The 21,368-nt window shown below is 34.5% G+C and overlaps 3 protein-coding genes and 2 non-coding genes across 12 annotated transcripts in view; 1 reads left to right on the top strand and 4 right to left on the bottom strand.

Moving 5' to 3' along the window:
* LOC123714025 (myocyte-specific enhancer factor 2) overlaps positions 1–11,842 on the top strand; it is a 49,939-nt gene extending 38,097 nt beyond the window's left edge. Inside the window, exons 3-9 of one of the 5 annotated variants that reach the window (XM_045668030.1) lie at positions 1,456–1,593; positions 4,198–4,263; positions 4,942–5,242; positions 5,640–5,869; positions 6,734–6,852; positions 8,733–8,890; positions 9,313–11,842. In XM_045668030.1, coding sequence (XP_045523986.1) covers positions 1,456–1,593; positions 4,198–4,263; positions 4,942–5,242; positions 5,640–5,869; positions 6,734–6,852; positions 8,733–8,890; positions 9,313–9,434 — 1,134 coding nt within the window. In that variant the 3' untranslated portion in view covers positions 9,435–11,842. Of the gene's footprint in view, positions 1–1,455; positions 1,594–4,197; positions 4,264–4,941; positions 5,243–5,639; positions 5,870–6,733; positions 6,859–8,729; positions 8,891–9,312 lie in introns of all 5 variants that reach the window. The other 4 variants (XM_045668029.1, XM_045668028.1, XM_045668031.1 and 1 more) reach the window with 4 other exon arrangements.
* Trnah-gug lies at positions 7,065–7,136 on the bottom strand. The gene has a single exon. It is a non-coding gene; the product is annotated as a tRNA-His (tRNA).
* On the bottom strand, positions 7,568–7,639 carry Trnah-gug. Its single transcript has one exon. It is a non-coding gene; the product is annotated as a tRNA-His (tRNA).
* A 340-nt stretch (positions 11,843–12,182) lies between the features above and the next one.
* Positions 12,183–16,823, bottom strand: LOC123714405 (ionotropic receptor 21a). The gene is made up of 6 exons (XM_045668645.1): positions 16,649–16,823; positions 14,876–15,117; positions 14,593–14,733; positions 13,528–13,723; positions 13,128–13,326; positions 12,183–12,656 (listed from the first exon to the last, which is right to left on the bottom strand). Exons 1-6 carry the CDS (start codon positions 16,717–16,719, stop codon positions 12,183–12,185), a joined length of 1,323 nt encoding a protein of 440 aa, XP_045524601.1. The 5' UTR covers positions 16,720–16,823.
* Positions 16,824–20,363: 3,540 nt separating this feature from the next.
* LOC123714033 (mucin-4-like) overlaps positions 20,364–21,368 on the bottom strand; it is a 78,096-nt gene continuing 77,091 nt past the window's right edge. For all 4 annotated transcript variants that reach the window (XM_045668051.1, XM_045668055.1, XM_045668053.1 and 1 more), the window contains one exon: positions 20,364–21,303. In XM_045668051.1, the coding sequence (XP_045524007.1) occupies positions 21,142–21,303 (162 nt within the window). In that variant the 3' untranslated portion in view covers positions 20,364–21,141. The remainder of the gene's footprint in view (positions 21,304–21,368) is intronic.

Genomic DNA, 21,368 nt, shown 5'->3' with positions numbered 1-21,368 from the left:
TTTCTAATAAAAATTAATTATAAATCTGTATATATTAATGACGTGTATTCACTTCTCGTACATCTTTCATAATAATAGAGCATTTGAATTTTAGTGAACTTTTCAACATCGCAATAACTCTAGTGATTAAAAAAAAATAGTATTGGAAACTTCTTTATTGAGAAAATATACCTTTAAACTGATCTTGATAGTAACTAGTAATAAATTTAAATGGAGAGATTTTTTGACGCTTACAAGTATACATTGTGTTCTCATATGAATAAATAATATTATGATTAAATTATCTAAAATGTTTTAAAGCCGACAACCATAATGTCTGCCAACATTATCGCGGAGTGCGAACAATGACCGCACTCTATAATTTATTAATTGTAACAACGAGCAACATATTTAAACTGGAAGTTTAAAATTCGAATTTAGTCCAAATTTAAAAAGACTCCCCAAGCATAATAAACAAGTATCATTCACTTTGCATAACGAAAATATATGCAGATGTAATATTAATGAAACAATGTGAATGTAAAATCTTGTTAAAAAAATTGTTTACCTAGGAATCTAATCAAGACTGAAAGATAAAATAAATTATATCAATTAAATCGAAAAAGTTTTTGAATTCAATTGATATAATTTATTTTATCGTAAATACAACAAGACGAGTCAAAATCGAAAGAAATAATTATATTTATAATCAATAACATATTGCGTTTGAATTTCTTGATAAACTCTATAACACAATTCAGGGAAAACGAAGCGAATAAATTATAAAACAATGCTTCGTGTAAAGGATATTGAATATAAAACACAAATACACAATATTGCAGTCCCTGACCTAATTAATGTATAAGTTAATGATAACATTGCCAGCATTAAGATTGTATTTATATAGCGAGATATTCCGATATTTTATTAGCGAAAGTAGCTCAATTAAGTTTTCAGGGTGATATAATAAAAATAAAAACGAGAAATTTAAACCAATACCGGACAAGAAAATTCTTATTGTTGCGTGGGATGCTAACTGCGCCTGTAGTTTAACTTCCAGTATTTAGAAGTTCTTATATACAATATCGATATAGTTATGTAAAAAGTTGTATGGCTTTGCTATTGGGATGTACACTACCGGCGCTGTGCCGAATACTATTATATACAAAAGGTTTAAATCACTCTTATCTCTTATAGTTAAGGGATAAAAAGACAGACCTAGGTATAAAGACTAGATCAATCATAGACACGCCGTATCGTATGACCAATCATCGAGATACGGACAGATAGTATTTAGTTTTTATGCCTCAGTAGACACAAAAACAAAAAAGGCGAATGTCTATATTAATAACGTTGACACAAATTAGGCCGGCCATAAAGATGACTGAATGTTTACAATTTATTACAAACTAATTGTAACAATTTACCACAAAGTGTTCTTCATTGAATAGATCTGACGAATTGTTTACGTTTCAGGTTACGTTCAACAAAAGAAAATTTGGAGTGATGAAGAAAGCTTACGAGTTGAGCGTCCTGTGCGATTGTGAGATTGCCCTCATCATCTTCAGTTCAAACAACAAACTCTACCAATATGCTAGCACTGATATGGACAAGGTGAGGCTTTAATTCTATAATAAAATAAGGTATACAATACGTATCACCCAACCCAAAGTATCTCACCCTGATAGATAACCTCCAACTGCGAATCTTCAAACATGTCTTAGAACAATGGGCTCGACTCATATAAAAATGAAGAAATGGAAATTTTTAACTAAAAGAAACTCTTCTAGTCGAACACTTCTAGATGACATATAAAATCGAGATGCGTTACAGCTCCGGACTTTGAGAGCAAACAAAGTATATGGTGAAAGAACGTTCGAGGTATTTGCTACCGATGCTAATAAATGGACCGTTCAATTATTAGATAGTTTAACTAAGATAAAAATAAGTTGAAAAATTACATTTCACGCTCCTAACAAGACTGCTCCTATTACATTAATACAAACCACTGGTTTTTAAATGTAATATACCATAATTTAGATTATATTATTCTATATATATAAAAAATGCTACATATGAGTAACTAATTTTCTGAAATTCACGATGCCTTATGATATTAAAGTTATTAAAAGAATTCCATAAATTAACGGAACTTTTCTGTTAAGTGTACTGGTGTGCTTTAAGGTACAAAGTTATGTTTGTTAATACAAGTAAATTTATAAAAAAATAGGTTTCTAATTCTTCCACCAAGCTTCCTGTCAAAAGGCCATAGAATGCAGACGGAACAATTGTGTCGCATTTATTCTAGTCTTCGAGTTACATTCTATAGTCGAGACTTGGCGTTAAGTATGACAGCTGTCAAAAATTCATTTGAGATACTAATACAACAAGTTTCTACTTATATCTTATCCTTAGAGGTACATTCTTTATTTCAATGCAATAAATAGTTTCCGTGTGTACATCAGAATTTTTCTGGTACAGAATTACCTATTTGCAATATCTCATAGCCATGGAAAATTTATAATTAGGGTATATTATTATTTTATATATGAATTTAAATACTAGACCTATTTCTTACTAATCATGCGGCTTCTGTGAAAAATTCAAAACGGTTCTGCATTTTTATATATTGTGAATAATGCAGTTATGATTAAATTGTTCATAAATATAAGTTTGTTCCATGCAGTGAGGTTTTCCTATAATTAATCTGTTTCGGGTTTCTCCCATTTGGCAAACAACGAAAAATTTAAGTTTCTATACATTGAATTTTATTATAATTTTAAAAAAAATATTGAGAATTACTATAGGTTTCGTCCAGGAAATATGTTAATAATATAAGTTACCCTTACTTATAAATACTTATTTTAGTGATATTTAGATGTGTAATTGAGTACTCTTGTCTATTTATTTTTTTAATAATATGTAAATGACAATAAAAGGTTCAGTCATTCAGTGTGTGCCACAAGGAAGTATTCTAAGTACAACTCTGTTCGTAATATTAGTACAAACGACATATATGATAAATTTCTCTAAACTCTTTAAATAAGTATTTTATTTTGTCACGATTATTACTCACATTCACTAATTTTACTTGCACGTAAACGTTCCTTTTAGATACATTTTTACTAAGAGTAGTTCACTTATTTAAAAAAAAAAATGTTATTTTGAGCAATAAATCAAACTAAATGTGTATAAAAACAAGCGCTACAGTTAAATGTAAAGTGAAAAATAAATATTTAAAAGCGTTAAAAAATTTAACTTGCACATACACTTTATAAACACGCCTTTTAATAAGAAAGTTCACTTAACATTTTAATAGTAAATATTGTAAAACAATAAATCAAATACAGTACAGGCTCTACAGTTTAATCTAAAGTTAAATACTTACAAGCGTTTTGTTCTGTGCCTACATAATTGATTTAAATGTATTGATGTTTTAATATAGATTAGTATTGTACTAACATTCGTATTAAATAGTCGTGTCTTGAAAAGCCTTTCATTACAATACTCAGTACCTTATATAGACACGAATACCAAATAGGTACAGTTCCCATAAAAGTATTTTATTTAGATTTTTCAAATAATGTATAAACTTAATAAATTGTATTAATAGCTTAAGCCACTTAACGTTCCAAATTGAATGTCACACAAAGCGTTATGTTAAGCCTATTAAAGTTGACGTTTTAAGTTTTGTAATAATTATCTCATTACAAATTATTATTCAACATAAATTAATAGTATTTTAATATAAGTTAAGTTTTTATGTGTGCTTAACCTTTTTAAAATCGTTTCTTTATCTTCGCACTGTTTATGAGTTTAACTTTTTATTAATGTGTATTTTTTAAATCGGTCTGCCTTGGGCTTTATTGTTTCCGGTTTTATATTATTTTCTTTAGAAACATTGATTTATCTTAACAAGAATTTTTAAATATACAAAAAGTGCTTTTCAAGTTTTTGACCATATAGTGGTCGTTTTATATCCGCTAGATTACTTGAAGCTTATAGGTTCCTACTAATTAACTTATACCTAATTCTGCTGAACAATGGAATGTTTTGAGTTAAATGTCCGAGCAAGTGGAGAAAAGCAGGAAAAAGCTCCATTTGACATAAACCATAGCTTATTGTATGTATACCCTAAAACTGCACACTAGATATGACTAGCATAATACTATATAAATGACTTCTCATCCCAAATCATAATTGTAATTGTAATTCCAGGTATTACTGAAGTACACGGAGTACAACGAGCCGCACGAGTCGCTAACCAACCGGAACATCATCGAGGTACAATAAGTACGGCGTCATTTGTGTGCCCGTGATCAATGCAGTGTCTATGCAATATTGACTTATACCATTAACAGCTTATACTCACATGCAACTGTACTAAACGTAAACTAATTCGAAATTTAAATACCACAGTAGATAAACACGAAGGCATGTTAGTTCCTGTTAGTTCGGAACACCAGACGTTACTAATACACCCCAATTGTTTATGTTTTACCAGCATGGGTTTTGTTTATTTGAATTAACCGGCCCTGGTGATCCGATGGGAGAAGTCAGTGTTGTATCATTGCATTTGACACTACACACATATGTACGCTATAAAGTTACCACGTACTAGAATACCGCTGTGTAGTTTTGATGTTTTGTTTTACCCTCCAATACTAAACACAACAGCCACCTTGGGTCACTTCCTATTTTTTTTATTCTTCTATTGAACAAACGCAATTGGCTAATAGAATTTGATTCTAGCTTAGTTGATTCAATTACAACCACGCGTATAAATTATTTTCTTTTTTTAAGAATTACAAAAAGCCTTTACTATACTCCAGAAATCTTTTCTCTCAAGCTTTACCCAATGTGGCTCCAACTAATTGAGGGTGTACGCATGTAAACTACAAAACACTGTTCTAAGTACTTGGCTTGTCAAGCCACCTGAGCTCGTTTCGCTGACACTTTCAGGCGCTAACGAAGAAAGAGCATAAGAACGGTGTGATGTCACCAGACAGCCCTGAAGCGGAACCGGAATACAACCTGACTCCCCGCACTGAAGCAAAGTACTCGAAAATTGATGAAGAATTCCAAATGATGATGCAAAGGAACCAGTTGAATGGGAGGAGCGTGGGAGTTGGAGTGGCAGGGAGCAATTATAATCTTCCTGTCAGCGTTCCAGTGGGAAGCTACGACCAATCACTGTTACAGGCTAGTCCTCAGATGCACACCTCTATCAGTCCACGGCCCTCGTCTTCGGAAACCGATTCAGGTATTTACAACCTTCTTAACCTATAAGTTCTAAATCTAAGCACTCACATGCATCTATGCACTACGTTGCATTCTTTTGATTTTGTATGAGATACATTAGTGATGTTTTTCTTCTACCCACACAAGTTTAAATATAAACAATGTGACAACAACAAATTTCTTCTTATTGCTCGATTGATCCAGATACTTTAATACCTGTGTAAACTTTTGTTTTTTTTTATACAAAAATTAAAGAAAAATTATTTAATGAAACGCGCAATGCGTCATTTCAAATGGTTTGGAAAAAGGTAGATAACTTAAAATTTTCTATTAAACTTAAAAAACTTTTTCAAATAAATATATTCCCGTTGTTTATAGAATTATTACCGTAGAGTAATACCGTAATTTCCCTGTTTCAGTGTACCCAAGCGGTGGGATGCTGGAAATGTCAAACGGATACCCAGGTTCCGGCTCGCCTTTGGGCGCCGGTTGTACCCCTTCCCCCTCCCCGGGACCGGCTCCGTCGCCCCACCGTCATCCCCACAAGCATGCCCCCCCGCCGCACCACTCACCACGGCATAACAACCTTCGCGTCGTCATACCCAGCTCTATGCCACCGCCACAAGATGATATCTCGTATACCGGAGAGGTAAGAACTCTTTAAATATTTAGCACGAGATTACTGAAACAAATCTTGGTATTATCTGATACTCTTGAGAATACAAAAAGCTATTGGGAAATTTTGTATGCTATGTTACAATAGCAAACAGGGAACTAACTGGTAACAGAATATAGGTGAATAAAACTTTACTATAGCTGTGACTATGTTTTAAACGCAAATGTAACACGCCCTGAAATATTTGAAAGATTATACTAAGCCTGCAAATATTTGACTCCTACACTTACGGTTGAGCTACTGGTATTAGTGTTACTGAATAAAGTGCTAAAATAATTTTAATAAAATAATAACTGACGTGATGTTTTGCGATATATTCACAAGTAAAACTATGTATAATTAAAAAACGTGTACATAAAGAAAATTAATCGGCCAAGGTTTAACATATTGTAATTATAAGCATGTTACCATGTGTAAAGTAAAAATATATATCTTTTTTGTACTATAATGAATAGCGAAAATACGATAAAAATAGTAATTAATTAACCTTAAATCCTAATAAAAACTTAAAAAAATATTATGTACACGTGTATAACACAAAGGTCATGTGTTCGCTTCTCTCTAATAATTGTTTAAAATTTTCAATTTATTTTACTGTAATGAAGAAGAAAACAATTTGGTATAGGCATATAGACTCTCGGCCAAATTAAAATTTATTATCACTATCAAATTTTTGAAACTAGAAATTACTACAGACACGGGCATACTTGTCAAATATTTTTTTAATTTTTAATTAAATACAGAATTTGAATTGGAGCGTAAATACATAAATGTGTCTGTCTATTTATTTCGAAGTATGCGAAGTACCTTAGTAATGGTGTACGATAATATTTTCAGACACCGCTAAGCTACCCAGGACTTGGAAATTTCGGACCACAAGACTTCAGCATGAGCTCAGACATGGGGATTGGACTATCATGGGGCGCGCACCAACTGCATACACTACAGCACAACAGGTACATGTCTGTGCCCAATTTGAATTTTTTAATTTGCGTTTTCTACTGGAAAAGGTTTTATATCAAACTTTAACTGGCGGAGATTTTGGGGGGGGGGGCGTATTCAGTTATTACCATAAACTATAATAATGGCAAATTTTTGGTGGGTGTGTGTGGCATTTTTTAAAAAGAAAAATTGTAAAAAAATAATGCTCCGCCGAGACAGCTTTCGCTGCCGTGACCAGGATTCGAACCTGGGTTACTACGGCCACAACGTAGGGTCCTAACCACTAGACGATCACGGCTACCGGAGCAGATACAAATGTAAATGAAAGTAGCCATACCACTCTACAAAATGACGTTTCATTTCACGGTTGACTTGTCGCAAACTAAAAAACTTAAGAACACGTTTAAAAAGAAAACGAAAAAAGATAATTAACTACATAATCAGTTTTTTCTTTACAACTCAAGGTTTATAAATAATGATTAAAATTCAAATAATTTTTAGAACCATCTTCATAGGAAAAAATATATAACAAAGAATTAACGGTCTGTATTGGCCATACATATTGTTTATATTTTTTAAATTAGATCTTTGAATTTATTCCAAATTTAAATATATTTAAGTACAGTTAACTTACAACTGTAATACGTAGCCAGGTAAGGATACGTAAGGTGTAATCCTTTAGGTATAATCGAAAAATTAAAAAAATATCTCCGCCGAGACAGCTTTCGCTGCCGTGACCAGGATTCGAACCTGGGTTACTACGGCCACAACGTAGGGTCCTAACCACTAGACGATCACGGCTATCGGAGCTTGTACAGTCGAGTACAAAATGCAGGAACAGTTACAGTACCTTTCACTATTATTTACGGTTGATTGCGCACGAGTAGCCACGAAATTACGTTTTGATACGCGTTTAGGTTAAGTCAGTCGATTGATTATCGCAACAACGTCCGTTGTTTTTGATGAACCTGTGAAACTCGACGTTCCACAACTGAGCGTTCTTTAAGGCAGTTTTTGCTGCGCACTATGTGGAACCAGCTGCCCACTGAAGTATTTTCAAAATCAATTCGACTTAGGGTCATGTAGTCAATTCTTAAAAGGCCGGCAACGTACTCGCGAGCTTTCTAGCATTGAGAGTGGCCATGGGTGGCGGTATCACTTATATCAGATGAGCCTCCTGCCCGTTTAACCCTGTTCTATAATAAAAAAAAGAAACCATGAATTTATAGCAGAAATGCTTCGTACGTTTGAAATTCTGATAATTAGAGCTTGATTGATTGAAGATTGAATTGAGATATATATATATAATTACATAATGTATCAATCTATTATATACATATTTATGTATATATTAATTAATTAAAAATATGAGCAAATTATTTTATAAAATGTTAAGTATATGCTTGTTAAAATTAAATCATATCATTTTTTACTGGTACATGTCATGGTGGTAGATCGTTCTTTGTTTCTTATATAAATATCTCATTTGAAGTATATAAAAATTGGCCCTAACCTTGGTCTCACAAAAAACTATAAATTGGTTAAATTAAATTGATATATCCTACATAAATGTATCTTATATATTATTGTATAAGTAACATCGAACCGTAACATTATAAAGTAATAAGATCGACCTACGACATGATAAACTCTACGGTGGCCTATTTCTATTTCGACTTGCCATATACGCATATGCGTGTGCGCAAATTTTTATCTATCTCACGATATTTGTCACGAATGTAGTACAAGTACGGGCGCAGGACCGACAACTATAGGCCAAATCAACGCTTATACAGATCATGAAGAATGTAAGAGAAACATTTATACATCTATACATCACATATTTGTACAATAATTAATATAATAACATATTGTTTTCTTTTCTTTACAGTAGCAGCTTGCCAGTGTTAGGTGGCGGGACGCCCCCACCGGCCGCGTCGCCTAGCAACGTGAAGATAAAAGCCGAACCAGTGTCGCCGCCACGTGCGCCTGACCACCTACATAGAGGACAACCCGCACCGCAGCCCGCACATATTTCTGGCGTTATTGATGGTGAGTTTATTGTGACCAATGTTGTGTTACTTGATATGCGCGTCTCGGCGACAACTGATCAGCAACTTGGCTTAAAATCCATAAAACATTTGGAGGAAAATACAATTTGATTTCAGGAGTCTATAGTGGAAACTCCTTTGTCAGTTTATTCTTTTTTAAACGATATAAATTTGGTCTGTCCGTTTTAATTTAATACAAGACAACAGTCAGGAGGCTCACCTGATGTTAAGTGATACCGCCGCACATGGACACTTACATTGTTGATTGCAGAAGGCTCGCAAGTGCGTTGCCGGCCTTTAAAAATTGTTTCGAGCTGGATTAAATGCACAGATAAAAAAATCAATTGAAACAAACGTTGACTTTAAACCTAGTAAGCATTAAGTAATGAAAGATGAATGAACAAAACGATGGATAATCATCAGGTTCAATAAGTTCAAGTAACCTGGGTTCGCCTGCAGGCCAGGACATGCGGCACAGCGCCGTGCCGCTGGACTATGAGCAGCCACACACGAAGAGGCCGCGCATCGAGGGTTGGGCCACATAGCTAGGCCCCGAGGCCTACGGGCCCTACTCGAGGCCCCTCCACCCGCACTGCTAGGCCCCGAATAGGCCACGGAAGGCCCCAGGCCTCCTGTCGCACTTCACCCCGTCCCCGGACACGCTCTTTCGAGGGCAGGTTAGACAACCCTTTATACGTAATTCATGTTACACTTAGACGATCTTCGTTGGACCCGTAGGTAGCATTCTAATTTCCTCTGTATATAGATGTTATACGTGCAATCCGTGCCATTGTCTGTTTAGCTTAAATGTAGTCAATTTGAGTCAAGTGAGTGAACTGTAGGGAGGTGAAGAGGACACTACGGTGCAAGTTGAGACGGAACTGACTTTGTTTTAGTGTTTTATAGTTTTTTGTGCCATCTAATATCATAGTGTGACATCCGAACTTCGATCTTTGTAAGTGTAGCATCATCACATATGTTATATATCGTATTTATACACAAGAATCATATATGTATACACGTCCCGTTAGGTACGAATGTTATGTATTTAGTAGGTAATGTTAGCTAGACGATAAAATGTACCACACGAAGCTTTAAAAATCTTATGATTCATTCGCACCCTAAGCAGTCTTGGTATAACGAGGTATATACACTAAATTAGATTCTACAATTCGGTATTGATTCAAGGTCTATGTCGCCTTCGAAGTTTCTTGTGACCAAATATTGAAGTCAATTTATCACCTACTTATCTGGTACTTCAGAAGTACGATTAGATTAGCGGTCGGAAACTGGTTGTTTTGTTAATGTGATCTGAAGCATTGTAAACACAAATTATAATAGGCTAAAACACAAAAATATATTTATCAAATGACATATTTTAATATTGCACTACAAATCACATCCCTATTTTTAGATGTTGTGTAAACAGATTAATGAGATATATTTTTAGTTTTCTTAATGCTATGATATCTTTGTGCTTTGGCCACTGTTACCTACACTGTAGTTGCCTTACTTACAGTGCCTAAGTGTACCCATAAAAGGTTCTAATGTATATCGTAGCTAACATTCACACCTAAAAACCCAAGACCTAGCCTTTCCCCAATGGTGCATACTTCGATTGTTTTACGCTAATTTATGTTCGCTTATACGCTGTCGCTTGTCTTGGGTCGTATATTTATTTTCAATACATATACTATTCACATATAAACATAAGTTCAATGTAAATACAAAATTATACGATTGTTGTTGTATGTAAAAATCACTATTTTAATACATATTTAGAGTAATCCTTCAAGTCACAATAACAAAATTTTGTATATTTGTTAAATATTGTGTACAGGGATGTAACCAGTTTGAAGTTCAAAAGTCTGAAGGATGGAGAATGTATTTTCGCATTGTATTATAATATACACGTTTAGAATATTTTAATACCATAAACGTTTTCCCGAAGGGAGATATTCTTGTAAAAATTTGTTAGTAACCGCACTGTCGTATCGATGTTTCCGAACTATTCGGCCCTCAAGTTCCTTTCCCCGTGCATTCTTTGAGATTTGCTCAAATCGTTTGGCTAATCCCTTATCGTTAAATAGTTTAAAATTGTTGTGATGTATTGAGCGTTCGTTTCTCCTCTCGCAGCCGATACCTTTAAGGAAGTGCACGAAACTTATTTAATCTGTGTCGGTTATCCGAATAGGACATAAGTATTATAACCATATTTATATGTAAAACTACATAGACTCGTCGATTGCACTTTTATTATATCGACTAAAACAGTAAGCTGGTATTGGGAGCATTATTTCCGATGTTGCGAGGTTTGCATCGGCAATGATTTCACTATAAGTATATGATAATCATTTCACGCACAACTGTGTTGTGTGTTTTGTAAAGCTTGGTTTGTTTTAGATGTGCCGTTGTATGTTTGCCCCTTCTGTGAGGCAGCGGCGACTCCCTTAGTGCGGGATCATTGCATTTATGAAACATTAGTCATAAGTAAATATGTGGTCATCGAGCTCCGTGCATTAGATGTGTCTGTCCTCTGTCGCCCCTGCCTCACAGCCACTCGAACAACCCAAATAGATAGTAGGACTATACATATCCTTTTATGAATACTCAGTCGAATTCACTTTCAATTGTAAAACATCAGCTGTGCAATACATGTAACAATTGCTTAGGTAGGTTTTAGTTATATTTTCGTTTGAATTTACAAAGAATGCAAATCTGTTGTATTTTATCGATATTTTTATTGATAGCGCCTTCGGTATTTCGGAGGTGAGTTAAGTCATAATTATAATTATTTTGTAAGTTGAGGCCGGGCCATGAGGCATTTCTGCAATTTGTGTAAATGATTCAAACATCTCAGTGGCTGAATGAACTAATGTTAATGGACAGTGTTAGAAAATTGTTATAAATTATTTTGATGACTGTTCGAAGGATAATAAAGAGTTGGATGTCACTTTTGTTGTTTATTTTGTCTTATAGTATATCTTAGTACCTTTAAATTTACCCTAACTTCTACAACGGAACCGTTTTGCAAACTGAATTTCTGCTGAGAATAGAGAACTTAAAACAGAAGAAAATACTTTAAAGTTACATAAACTCCTTTTTTTGGGAATAATAATCACGATATTTATTGATTACATGTCATGACGACAAAGTCATATTTCTACAACTAATGAAACAAAACTAATATTTTTAACAAAACATGAGTATTTTAGATTGGAACAGAGAATAAGTTTACTAAATTATTTGTTAAACGTTAAATAAATTATTTCTACTCTTACCAATATTCGCATTTAATCAAACACTTGATCACCGAACACCTTCGAAGCTGTATTAACTCTCTCATCTATAGACTTCGATTGGAGCTTCCTCATTTCATCTCTTCTGAAAATTCTTTCAACTTCTTTATCCAAATCCAAAGAGCTTGACTTTCTAGAATCATATCCATCGTAATTATTATGTATTGTTATAGCTTCTTGGCTAACGTGTATGATCTGTCCATCAAGGGTCTCTTTTGATTCGAAACTGATCGATCTTGTGTTAAAGTAGAGTCTGCTATCGTTTCGAGAAGTTTCTGTTTCTTCAGTAGTAGATAGTCTTCTTCTCAACTGTCGGCACCTACGCGAGAACCCACCCAACAGCTCCGATAACAGTGCAATTGAAGCTAATAAGAATCCGGCGCCTAGTAACAGAAACATTCCTTGCGTGTCTTCCAACGTCAAACCCTTTTCTTCTATCGAATTGGATGAGAGTGTAGATGATCTAGTCTGAAATATATTGTGATTAATATTAATAATGTCCATACTATGAGCAACTAACATTTTTCCTTATGGTAAAGGAAAACATGCGGTAAATCATCATCAAGCTGTGTACAATCTACTAAACGTATTGTTATAGTTTTTATTACTGCTATGATTGGCGCTACAACCTTTTTAGGTCTGGGCCTCGGATTTCTATATCTGTTTCATGACTTTTTGGGTTGGTTAAGGCAAGCCCGGTTCCTTCACGATGTTTTCCTTCACCGTTTGAGCGATCTTAAATGCACATACACATATACAGAAAGTCCATTGGTGCACAGCCAGGAGCCTACGACTTAAAAGACGAGACCAAAACTACTCAAATAAATAAAAGGGTTAAGCGTCATGTATTTTGTAGCTTTTTTTACTCGAATATTATACTCATTCCTATTCTTTCTGTTATCCATATAATTTAAGTTCAATTTACTTTGTATTACATACCGTCAGTAGTGTTTTTCCTCCTTTATTATGAATTTCCCACATCACGTCTTGCGTTATTTTATCAACGATCCCACTTTGAAACATAGTCCTTAGATCCATGCTCAACTTTGCAGTGTGAGCAGAATTGTTAGGAAAACTATAAGCCACCGTGAATGGCACAAAGCATTCATTTGATATATGCAGGACCGCGCGTTTAGATCTATGAAACATCATTTACTTAAAATGTCAAATAATTTCATTCTAAATGAATGCTTAAGAATGTGCCAGAAATACTCGCGAGTAACTACGACGTTTCAGTCATAAATATAATCTCATTGAACAAAATGTACAGCCTTGGCTCTTACACCTACGTTGTTATAAGAAAATTGCATTCAACAACATCATTGATTGAATAGCTTACTCAGACATCGAAAAATTCGATTGGACAAGATATTCCAACTCTGCCTTCGATCCAAGAAACGCGTACGGCCAGAAAAATGCTTTCGTCACATTTCTTATTCCAGTCTCAATATCGGGTACAAATTCTAAATTTTTCAACAGTTTCCGCGTAGCTCGATCTGATGAGTTTACAAACCATCTTTCCCAACCTCCCCTTTCTGAAGACAATTTTTTAAAATGTCAGGTATGTGTCGCAGCCAGCTAGTTTAATTAGCCGTTCAATTAACAGCCTAGCCTTTTAACTAAACGGCGTCGTTGAAGTAACGGCCTGAAAGATGTTTAGCCAGTTGAATAAACAGCTAGGCAAATGACTTGATCGATAACGTTTCATTACTTGCCTAGCCTGTGGACTGGTTATTTATATTTAGTTCCACTTTCTGCCACTCTCAAACTCGAAACGAAACTCTTCAAACTGTCAATATGGCGTCGGCAAACCACAACATTGATGGTGTTTTATTGAACGGCTGATTACGCTAGTTGGCTGCGACATATACATCAAAAGATTTAGTGAGATGATATGGTACCTAACGATGACACTTAGTTCCTGGCGAAACTATAATTGTTTTAACTTAGAATTTAATATAACAAAATCAAACACAAAGTGTCACGAAAGTTATTTACACTAAAAAAGGAAGAGTGATGGATAGTTATTTCCTTAAATAACTCCAGTTTGTTGCGTTGGAAAATATCGTGAAGAGGGGTGAGATTCAGAAGAAAGGATTCTGATGACTCCCGTGTGTCGAAAATCAGTATATTTTTAACGTACGGGAGTCAGCCTTAACGTTTCTTGTGAATATTGGCCTTAAAGTTAATCTAAATCGCAACTGACTACTGCGTGAAAGGAGGTACGAATCCGATTCGCACATAGCACTTAGTTTCGACTCTTAATAAAAGTGTGTCCATAAAATCAACAAATACGTGTGCACGTATGTATATGTGAAAAATGTCATATACCCCTAACATTGATGGCCAACGTAGTTAATTGGGCAAAAATGCTGTGAATTTAATGAATAAAGACGAAACTCACCTAATGTTCCTACTCGGAAGAATCCACTCAAAAGTTGACTTACAGTGTCAATCGTCTCGGGGTATATTGGTAAAGTTACAAATGCTATTATTGAACCGGTATAGCAGCTTGTTATGATTATAGTAAATAGCCAATACCAACCTGTAAAATATTACGCAGGTGATGATATACACATTTTAATTACATCTATTGTAAAAACAGCGAAACAAACCTAGCACTATTTCATTCGAGTTAAGCATAAAAAAATAGCAAATTTAACATTTTAAAATTCTCATCCACTTACCAATTAAGAGCCTAGTTGTAACCTTATCAGTTTTACTCCAGGAGTATTTCCCAACAAATGTGAAACAGTTCGTAAAAGTCCCAAAGACATACCAAAACATATTTTCCACCTCACCACTATTATTGATTAAATGACTTAGTGTATGCCTATCAGTAAACGCTAATGGGAAAATTGCAATCAGATATGTAAAGGTTAATGCCACCCAAACATGCCAATGAAATGGTCCCAAAATTGCGCGGTACCTGGAAAGTAATATTTTATTCAAAATACCAAAGCGTCGTTGTCATTTGAATGACAAATTTCGTATGGACTTGCTTTTATAATAAGGATAAATCTATAATCCCAGATTAAAACATGGTAGTAATAAATTCGCTGCATTTTGTAGGGATTTGTGTCAATTAATATTAGGTCCTTACATATGAAATTGGCGTTTTGTCGACCTCAAATACCTCCTCTTTGGTTAGGAATTTCAAATTATAATTTGTACAGCTATTTACTCATGTATTTGTGCTTCGATGACCGTCATTCATTTGTTTTTTTTTCTGTTTGCGTCACTCATTTTACAAAATGGAAAAATTAAAGTATCGCATTATTTACGAGTACGAGTTCCGCCGTGGCACTAGTGCTGCGGAATCGACTCGAAGGGTTATTGATGATGTATGGCGGTCATGTTGCAAAAGAAAACACAGTTCGTTTTTGGTTCCAACGTTTTCGTTCTGGAAATTTCGACCTGCAGAACAAGCCCCGTGGACGACCTGAGACCAAAGTTGATAATGAAGTATTGAAGGCTATTGTGGAAGCGGACCCATCACAAACCACGTCCGAGTTAGCTGCAGGCTGCGGTGTTAGTGATAAAACTGTTTTAATTCACTTGAAGCAAATTGGTAAGATTAAAAAGCTTGAAAGGTACCTCACGAATTGACTGTAGCAAACCGGCAAATGCGCGTCGACTGTTGCGTTACTTTACTGAACCGGCACAATAATGAAGGTATTTTAAACCGAATCATTACTTGTGATGAAAAATGGATTCTTTACGATAATCGGAAGCGCTCAGCGCACTGGTTGGATCCTGGCCAGCCAGCCAAATCCTGCCCCAAGCGAAAATTAACCCCAAAAAAGTTACTTGTAAGCGTTTGGTGGACTAGTGCCGGTATTGTTCATTGCAGTTTTCTCAAATCTGGCCAGACTATTACGGCTGATGTCTATTGTCAGCAATTGCAAACCATGATGGAAAAGCTAGCGGCTAAAAAACCTAGGCTGGTCAATCGTTACACGCCACTGCTACTTCACGACAACGCTAGACCACACACTGCACAACAGACGGCTACCAAATTAGAAGAGCTTCAATTGGAATATCTAAGACGTCCTCCGTACTCCCCGGTCCTTGCTCCAACAGATTACAATTTTTTTCAAAATTTGGCCAACTTCTTGCAAGGGAATAAATTTAACTCTGATGGGGCAGTCCAAATCGCCTTCACAGATCTTATTGATTCCCGTCCGACTGGTTTTTTTAGTAAAGAGATCAATGAACTACATATGAGATGGCAAAAGTGCATAGGAAACAATGGTTCATACTTTGATTCATTAAATATATTATATTTAAAAATATTCGACTTTTGGTTCCTCCCATACAAAACGCCAATTTTATATGTAAGGACCTAATATTAGAAGTTTGGACGTTGAGCGGTCGCCTTTCTAAATTCTATGTAGTATATGTATAGTCAATTACCTAGCTCTTCCATTAAAAGAGACTATAACATATTTTTAACATACCGAGGCAACGCAGTTGATGCCAAAGTAATAAACGCGGCACAATCTTGAGAATGACCAAAACTTAGATCCATTTCTCTAAACCTTTCTGCTGTGGTATATAATCCAGCTATACCTATGTCTGCTCGTCCTGAAGCCACTTCATTGGCTACTGAGTCCCCCGGTCTAATAATCAGATATTTTAATAAATATATAGTTAGTACAGTCCATTTTTAACAACATCTAAGTACTGAATATAACATGAGACCTTTTAAAAATATTTCTTGTACAATTTTTTTTGTAAAAACTTAGACCCAAAGATCATCTAATTTAAAATCTGAGAGCAATATCTTGAATTAATATGTAATTTGTAAATATTTCAGTTCATATTTATTCTAAATGAATACAAGATCGAGAGGCCGGCTTTGTACTAGATAACCCTATGGAATGTAATGGCCGAAATGGCCAAAAATGGAGACAAAGAACAAAGAAAACCTGGAAAAGGGTTTCCAGGAAGAGGCCTTTATCGGTAGAAATATAAACACTGTTGTACTGTTCGTATTTTAAGTAATTAAATAAACATTTATAGTTATTATTTACCCCAAATTAAGCTCTCGTGGTTCAACAAATTCAATAGAAAAATTATTCCTCTCTGCTAACACTTTCATTATTCGTATTTCCACTCCATCCCAAATGGTCTTGATTGCACCACTTGCGGTATCGATTAGGGACCTAGATAAGACAATCCCTATTTTCTAGTTTTTCTATTACTTCGTGATATTTAGCTGTAGTAAACTAATTAAAAGGTTTGTTTGCCTATACCTTAAAATGGAGCAGACACATTTCTCGACTTTTATTTATTTATATCACTTTATATAGCTTGCCTAAATAATATGGTGACTTCTCCACCCCAAATAATAGTTTAACCGTGAATCCGTAGGGATTTCGACCTTGCAGATATCGTTGGGTTTCGTCGTTACATAATAATATGATGGCTTTTTAATAGGGACTGTCAATTCCAGGCGATTTCCAGACAACTAATCTAACTATTAATTTCCTAAATTGATTCTGAAATCTTGGTGGACCGAGTACCAAATATTATAGTCAAAAACTGTAAATTCCTCCTTGGTCGTTTTCAAACTTATGTGCAGGAAAAACGTGAATATAAATAAATTATCTTAATTTATCGTTCGCCAGGTATTCCAAAAAATCCTAATAATCGTATTGGGACATTACAATTAAATATCTTAAATGGCGTACGTATTACCTTTTAATAGTAAAAGGCGGCTGATTTGCCACCGCAATCAAAAACCTATGACCAGCGTATCCATCCATCATTTTTAATGGGAACAAATTTATGTTTCTCGTAAACTTTCCATGTGTCCATGAGGTAAGTATATGCGGCTTACTAGAACCTAAACCATCAGTATACAAAACATGGGTATACAAGATGTATGACGCTTCCTGTTAACAAAAACATTTCACTGGCAACTAAAAAGATACATTTGTTTTGTTCAAAATATGCTCAAGACTCGGGCTATCTCACTAAAATCATTATTTAAATATGTAAATTGATCTAATTAAAAGCTAAACGATAACTATTTAGATGTTCAGTTTCTTTAGTTATTATATTTAAAATTGTGGTCAGCTGTAAAATTTGACACAATTATGAAAGTTTTTTAATCATATTTAAGATAATACATAACATACGCACACTCATATATATTATAATTGTTAACTGCTACAGCTATCGAATACTTACTAAAGTTTCATCGTCATCCTTAAAACTGGGACTCACTATCAGTAAGTTAATAAACAGTCTGGATGATGGATTAGCCAAGTACTCCTGTACAGCCCATTGAGATGATCGCGCAATCACCACTACTTTGCTATAAGACTGTGTACCCAGGACCTTATGGCATTTCTGAACATCAGTAAGGAATAAAATAAAATGCAGGCACTCATCCTTAGCATGAATAATGTTGGGTGCTTCTAATCGATTGTTATCATCAATGTAACCATGAATATAGGCCAGAGGAAAAGATCTTAAGAGGTCTTGAAACAGTTTGGTTTCAGAAAATATCTGCTTATCATAAAGAAGAACAGGAGTACAATCAGTTAAATATTTAAGTGTGATATTGTGGATGAGACGTATAAGGGACAGCACTTGATCGACATTTTTATCTTTTGGCAAGAATCTTTCCCGCCAGAGCTCTTCTCTTGTTTTTGGGTGACCGTGAAATACTGGATCTGCTCCACGTTTCTTTACATATTTCGAGTTTTGTAACACATTAAATCTTGTATGTAATTGAAGTTTTTGTGTATCGCGATTTTTTTTTATCTCGCCCATCGATGGATAGTATTCAATCTCTCCTTTTACACGCCAGAACATAAAACATGTTGAATATAATAGAATTAACACGTTCATTTTGAATCTATCAGTGTATTTACTTTTACGGAAGTCTCTTTTATGTAACGAATATTAGACCTTGAATGAGGTAGAATGTCAAAAGACAGGTGTTATGATTAAAATTGAATTTTTTATTACCTCGTTGTTTTATGAACATAGTTCATTACCGAAGGTTACCTTGAAAAAAACCAGTGGCGCTAGTCTTTTAGGTCTGGGTGTATTTGTGTATCGGTTTTGTGGTCATTTTTTTTATAATAGGCAAGGTGATCTGCCTTCTGTGCCTGACACACGTGGTCGAATTCAATACGCACATAAACAAAAAGTCCATTGGTGCAAAGCTGAACCTACGACCTCAGGGATGAACGCACGTTGTAGCCACTGGGCAAACACTGTTACTCGTCCAATAAATCTATAAGCTCTTTGAAAATAAATCTACATTATTTATAGGAAACATCATTCTCATTTGGCCTTCCTTGGGTGATGTACTAAAGCTGTAATTTTAGTCAGAATTTCTGCAATTTTTTATTGTTTTGCCCACAATGTTAGGTTGGGTAAAATTAAAATTTGGGTAAAGTTAAAAGAGTACGTACTCCCCTGAAATAGATCGCAACAACCATATAGAATATATTAGTTTAGATTGTACTTCTACCAAATAATTATAAAAAGGTAATGTGACACTTGAAAAATGAAGAAAGAGTTGTAATAATGGATCCCTGTTTCATTAAGGTCAAAACATTCCGCGAAAAGTTAACGAAAACTAAACGTTCTACACTTTCGCCAAAATGTGCTGTCGTAATAAACGAAACTATGAAAAAAAAGCTTTTGTTCTCCAATCTAATTAGATAAATTACTACCATTTACACTTAGTTATTTTTACTAAATAACAACACTGTTCAAATCATCGAATAGGAAAAAATATGCTTTCATTTGATATATTTATGAGTTTCGTGACCAGACGTGCCGTTGAACGGGACTGTCCCTTTTTCCAATTACGAGTCCCGGTGTCCCCGAAATGAACTGTCGGACTCAAAATTGTCAAATGTGTTCTTCTGTTGAACTAACTAGGGTACAATTTGTGATTCGTAACTTTTAAGCCAACAACTTTTTCTAAATAAATAACTTTGAAAAAGTGTTTTTTTTAATTGGCTAAACCAATGTCCCATTTTGAGTCAAATAATAAATGGTCTTTATGTATGACATGTATGTATGTAGAATCCTACTAAAAATAACATTAGCTTCTTTTATTTTTCCTAAACACTAAAGATTTTACTTTTATGACTTTGTTGCCCGGGGCAACTGATATACAAATAGGCAATAAAAAGAAATATATCAAATTAAATAATTTTATTCTGGATCATTTTCAAATTACAATGTCTTATAAAAATCACATTACATTTTGCTTAAACAACGCATAAGTCAAATCGGGGAATCGCATCGGTAGGAATTCACAAAAATAATTGTACAAAATGGAACTACACATATTAAATATTACCCTATATTTACAATACTTATCTAATCGTTATAAATATCGCAAGCAAAAGCTTCGCATCAAGCGTTAATAATCGACTTTTTGCTTCAAAATTTAATTTTCGGAGTTATTTTAGAATACTTTCAGTCGTAAAGACGTGTGTTTCATCTATGCGATGTAAACAGACGTCTCCACAACCCACTTTAAATTCATTCATTCTAGAAAATCATACAACTACGCTAAAATAACTATATTTACAAAGAGGCAGTGTCAACCACAAAGCTGGCAAGAAATGTCTAAATTTTAATATGGCTTTTGTACCAGAGTTATCAGATTTGAAACATGAAGCAATGAAATTCGATAATTATGTAATATATTGCAAAACATTGCACCGAGTATTTATCTATCAAACTTAAAATAGGCAGTTTTCGAAGTGTTTCTCATCCTAGATGATTGAAAACTTACAATATCACAGTTTCCAATACAATTCCTATATTAAATTTATTTACTACAAATTCGAATCACACGAAATTGTTTGCTTTGTGACCATCATGGCACTTTGGAGAAAACAATTTCTGCCTTATTGATCCATGCCACGTTGGCTAAGTTAGTGGATCAAAAACATGCGAGTTCTTAAATTTATTTATCTTCAATTTCGTTGTCGATACGCGAGGATCTGATACCGGTTTTTCCCGTCCAGGGGTAAATCTCGGGACACGGCTGGCAAGTCCTCATGTATCGTACCCCGGATTTATGCCAAAGGTTACAGACCTTTGGGTTGTTGCACTTCTTCGGTCGGCCCTGTAATGAGATGGTGACTTTAGTAACTTAAAGTTGTAACCAATATATGGTTTATTTTCACAATT

The sequence above is a fragment of the Pieris brassicae genome, chromosome 9 (genome assembly GCF_905147105.1).
Source record: "Pieris brassicae chromosome 9, ilPieBrab1.1, whole genome shotgun sequence".
NCBI classification, from domain to species: Eukaryota; Metazoa; Arthropoda; class Insecta; order Lepidoptera; family Pieridae; genus Pieris; species Pieris brassicae.
The sequence above is the reverse complement of the archived record's forward strand: the minus strand, read 5'-3'. Positions and strand labels throughout refer to the sequence as shown.

What these genes read in the sequence shown, in the direction of transcription:
- LOC123714405 (XM_045668645.1), bottom strand. Translation starts at nt 16,719, where the DNA reads ATGGATCTAAGTTTTGGTCATTCTCAAGATTGTGCCGCGTTTATTACT. An exon ending in TACAACTAGGCTCTTAATTG is followed by an intron (nt 14,734 to 14,875) that starts GTAAGTGGATGA and finishes AATATTTTACAG; the next exon opens with GTTGGTATTGGCTATTTACT. An exon ending in GAGGAAAAACACTACTGACG is followed by an intron (nt 12,657 to 13,127) that starts GTATGTAATACA and finishes AATATATTTCAG; the next exon opens with ACTAGATCATCTACACTCTC.